Raw genomic sequence first — 5,021 nt, forward strand, 5'->3', positions numbered from 1 at the left:
GTTATCATGGTCAACTCTCCTTTGAGGAGGCAGCTCTTCCCCAGTCACATTTTGAGTGCCTTCCAACCTGAGGGGCTCATTTTCCAGCACTATATCTGACAGTGTTTCTCTGCTATTCGTAAAGTTTTCAGTGACTAAATATTCGGAAGTAGTTCGTCACTCTTTCTTCCTAGTCTGTCTTCATCTGGAAGCTCATCTGAAACCTGTCTACCATAGGTGATCCTGCTGGTATTTAAAATACTGGTGGCATAGCTTCCAGAATCACAGCAAATCACAAGCCACCACAGTATGACAAACTGACAGGTGAGTGTAGGCATTATCGTAATCTTGAAAGAACAAGAATTTAATTTAGCAAGGCATTTTATTCTTTGGTTTACTGTTTGCATTCTATGTTGGAAGTGACAAGGATTGTTACTAAATATTACTCTTGTTAAGCCTTGGAAAATCTTGCCTAGCGATGGTCCAATTTCTAAACAGCTGTGTTTCTTTAATCATTTAATGATGTTCTCCTTCTTGTAATTTCATTATCTTCTTTTTCTTTTGCATTCCCCTCCCAAATGTACTCCCCCCCCCCTTTCTTTGTGGGCTTTAGCTATAGTTTTCCAGATTACTTTAGTTCATAAGAAATAAGAAAGAAAGAGACAAGGAGAGAAACTTGGCTTCAACAGCAGGCAGATTTATTGATAGTAAACCCGGGGAACTCAAAGTCACAAGAGACCAAGAGCCCGCCATCCCTTACAGACTGGTGTATTTAAGGAGGTGTAGTCCTGGTAAAGTCTTGGCATGCTTCCAAGGGTGGAGTTATGGAGATTTTCCAAAAATCTGAAACTAATGGGGCAGGGGGTGTCTCTTGATGTAATAAAGACTTAAGCTTTCAGGAGGCGGGAAGCTTAAGCAGGACTTTATTGGCAACATATGGGGACAGTTATAATGCCAGTTTATTGATCAGGAACAGGGTCCTTCACTTTATAGAGCAAACACTGTTTGTTTCCAACTAGATTATCTTTATTTTTGAATATGTTGTTGTTACATGCCGTGGAGTCAGTTCCGACTCATAATGATCCTGTACAGGGTTTCCGAGGCTGTAAATCTTTACGGAAGCAGAACGCCTCATCTTTTTCCTGTGGAGCAACTGGTAGTTTCGAACTGCTGACCTTTTGGTTCACAGCCCAATTTGTAACCACTATGCTACCATCCACAGATGAATCTACCTGCTGGGCTAGCTCCAGCAGTCGGGAATGATAAGGGAAGGGTGAGATGGAGGAAAAGGAGCAGGAGGGAGAATGAACCTTTGTATCTTGACAGATGCCTGGTTTGTTTTCTGCTGCCTCAACTCCCCTCAGTGGTCTGGGCTGTGCCTGACTATGAACCACCTGAGCCAGGATTTGTATGTAGCCCAGGAAGAAACTGATAATTCAGTGTGCTTAGCAGTGTTCTAAGTTAACCTTCCAAGGAAGCATTGGAGATCAAGTCTGTTTCCTTTCTGTGTGTGTAAAATAATTATGTGTCGTTGATGATATTTACTGAGCATTTGCTAAGTTCTCTAGTCAATTGTAGTCCTGGTGTGGCACCGTGGATTAATACGCTGGACTGCAAAGTTGTTTTGAACCACAAGCTTGGTAGTTCAAACTCACCAGCTGCTCCTCAGAAACCCTATATAAGGTCACTATGAGTCAGAATCTTCTTGATGGCACTTAACAACAAATCACATTTCTAAGGAGCTCTGATAGCATCGTGGTTACAAATTGGACTGCTAAGCTCAAGATAAGCAGTTCGAAACTACCAGCTGTTCTGCAAGATAAAGATGAGACTTTCTGCTCTTGTAAAGATTTATAGCCTCGGAAACCCTATACAGGGCTGCTATGAGTCAGCACCGGAGTCCAGCACCGGAGTCCTGGTGTGGCGCTGTTAGTTAATGCGCTGAACTGCAAAGTTGGTTTGAACTGCAAGGCCGGCAGTTCAAGCTCACCAGCTGCTCCTCAGAAACCCTATACAGGGTCACTATAGGTTGGAACCCAACTCTATGGCACTTAACAACAACAACGAGTCGGAACCAACTCCACAGCAGATAACCAACAAACAAGTTACTCTTCTAAACAGTTTATGTTTGTCACTCATTGAATTCTCATGGCAGTCCCAAGGTGTGGGCTCGTCCTACTGATGAGGGTGATCTAGAATGTAACTCTTTTCCTAAACAGCTAGTAAGTGGATTTGAAAAATGAGCAACATATTTTATTTTGGAAAACAAAAATAGATACATTTCATTATTTTAATTGTTTAAAAAAGAAAATGCTTGCAGGCGAGGTGCCACTAGACTATTTCTTGAGGAAGTGTATTCTTAACACTTCCATTTATACAGCAAGAATCGTTCAATCTTTCAAATGAATGGGGAGGGGTTGTTACTACCAGAAAGAAGAGAATAAAATGTAATGACAGATATCAGCACCTAGAAGTAAATTGCTGTCTTCACTGGAGCTTCCTAATAATTAGCACTTTTTTTCTTGTTTCTCACAGCAAACCTTAAAGAAAAAATGGGTGGAGTTCAGATCTCTGCAGTTACAGGAACAACGCCTGCTTCATGGTAAATGCGATTTCCTGTTTAGAAACCACAGTTGCGTTTTATCCTTTCAGTATTTCAGCATCTTATTTGTTTTAAGATTATCATCATAATGTGTATAGAAAAATGTGTCTAGTTTTGCTCAAGGTGACTAGTTTATAAAAGACACCAGGCGATGTAAGAAGAGCAATAGGAAATATTGACTGACTCTCCTATTAGTTCAGCAGATGAGTTAAATTCTTAAGTATATTCCTGGTAGAGGGTCTGTGTGGTTCTCTGAAGTTATTGTGACTGGGACCATTGTGTACTTCTTGGGTAGTGTGTCATTTATTCACACTGTGTACATTCTATTTACATCAAAAAATCCTTTCTCCAAAATTGTGGTAGAAATGTGCTGGATTGCTAGAATAGCAGGTGCATGGCTGCTGCCATTGTGTGCATTTTGAAGAGAAGGGTTGAATTTAAAATGTGTTGATTTGACATTTATTGTGTGACTTGTATAACCTGAGGAATGAACTTGCATATGCAAATAATTCACCGAAGCCACCAGCTATGTGGGTGTGAAATATAGGCTAGATCTTCTTCAAACGATACCACACTAAAGTCTATTTATAACCTAGAATATTTGCTAAAAGTGATAATCCATTTGGTTACAGAAAAAAGTACAATTTAATCCTTGATTAGATTACTAACTGAGGGCTTAAAGTTTTGTGTTCGAGGTCTGCTTAAAAACAAAACAAAAACAGGAGTATTTTAAATTTATATACTAGTTACTTCTCTGTTTTTATGCCTTTAAGTTAAACAATTCCAGTAGAATTTTGTGGGGTAGAAATTTGCCAATGAGTCAGAAATAGAAAACATTTTTATAATATTTCTATTTCAGCCACCTCTGGTTTTCTGAAATCAGGAGTTTGGGGGATCGCTTTTGCCTCTACTTTTGAAGCATCTTGAGGTGAAGAGGCAGTTTGGCAGTCCTGAGGTTCAGTGGGAATGGCCTGTCTAGATCCATGCCCTTCCATGATAGTTAAGGAGATTGATACCTCATAAGGCCACAGTTGTAGATATTTTTGAGAGATTGACATCATTTTTGCTCCATTACTACCCTGTTGTGGTTGATTCTGTCTGATGGTGATGCCATGTGTGAGGAGTAATAATGATGCTAAGGGGTTTCAAGACTTTTTGATTTCAAAATAAAAAAAGATTTCAAGATTGCCATCCCTGACTTCTGAGTGTCTCTGGGTGGGTTTGAACTACTAGTCTTCCAGCTAATAGTTGAGTACTTAATAATTTGTGCCACCCAGGAAAGGCATTATGATTAGTCACTGCAGGGCTGGCCATTTTCAACTCTGCAGATAAAATGGAAAACCAAACAGTCACTTTTTATATTGCCAACCAAGGACATAGGGGAGCAGCCATAGAAATATCAGCATAAAGTAAAACCATTGAGAGTGTGCAATGTTCTGTTATCATTTATTTATTTTTTTATTTTTTCTGAAACAGAGTCACTTTCTAATTAGGTTTCCTCAGGTTGGTATTAAAATTATTTTCTTTTTTTAACCATCAGACCAACCAATTCAAATACTGTGGAAGCAGGTGTGAAATAGACAGGAAGTTGGTATGAGATTAAAATTTGAGTTTGGAGAGCCCAGATGTACATTATGAAGGGTTGATGAAAAAATCAGCCAAGCGGTTAAAATTCAATTTCTTCAAATACATTATTACTTATTTGAGACCAGGAATCTTTTCTGGGTACAATATTTTCACAGTGCATTTAAAGTATTAATGAAACTTAGATTATTTAGGGTGAAAGACATATTTGATACTTTAAATCCTTTCTGTTTTTAGACATCTTTGAGATATCTTTACTCTGCTTACAGGTGTGGGTTTGAGAATCATTGTTTCCCCTACACTTCAAATAATTTTCTAAGAATTTTATGCCTATTTAAAAAAGACAATAACTGAGAATTAGGGGAGCCAAATAGAGAAATCTATAAGACAGTATTTCCCAAACTGTGTTCTTTGTAAGCACGTTTCTGCAAGAATGGTAATTTAAAGAGCTCTTGATTTTGAGAAATTATTCTTTTGAAGATATGCAAACCCCATTTCCATACTATTGGTTGAATTATTCTTATTTCAAGAATCTTATTAAATTTATTTAATCTAGCCCTAAAGTGGACTCCTAATGTGACACTGCAGGATTAGCTCTGGACTGTGAACCACATGTCACCAGTTCAAACCCACCAGTTTCTCCTTGGAAGCCCTATACAGGGTCGCTATGAGTCGGAACCAACTCAACGGTACTTAGCATCAACAGCAACATAATTTCTTGACCATTTGTTGTTGTTGTTGTTAAGTGCCATCGAGTCGGATCCGACCCATAGCGACCCTGTACAGGGTTTCCGAGGCTGTAAATCTTTACGGGAGCAGAACGCCTCATCTTTCTCCCGCGGAGCGGCTGGTAGTT

The 5,021-nt window shown here is 39.1% G+C and overlaps 1 protein-coding gene across 1 annotated transcript in view; it reads left to right on the forward strand.

Annotated features, from left to right (window-relative positions):
- CYTIP (cytohesin 1 interacting protein) overlaps window positions 1-5,021 on the forward strand; it is a 49,986-nt gene that overhangs the window by 42,309 nt on the left and 2,656 nt on the right. Inside the window, exon 7 of the mRNA XM_006872048.1 lies at window positions 2,515-2,581. Within this exon, the coding sequence (XP_006872110.1) occupies window positions 2,515-2,581 (67 nt within the window). The remainder of the gene's footprint in view (window positions 1-2,514; window positions 2,582-5,021) is intronic.

This window comes from Chrysochloris asiatica, unplaced genomic scaffold, assembly GCF_000296735.1.
Source record: "Chrysochloris asiatica unplaced genomic scaffold, ChrAsi1.0 scaffold00181, whole genome shotgun sequence".
Lineage (NCBI taxonomy): Eukaryota > Metazoa > Chordata > Mammalia > Afrosoricida > Chrysochloridae > Chrysochloris > Chrysochloris asiatica.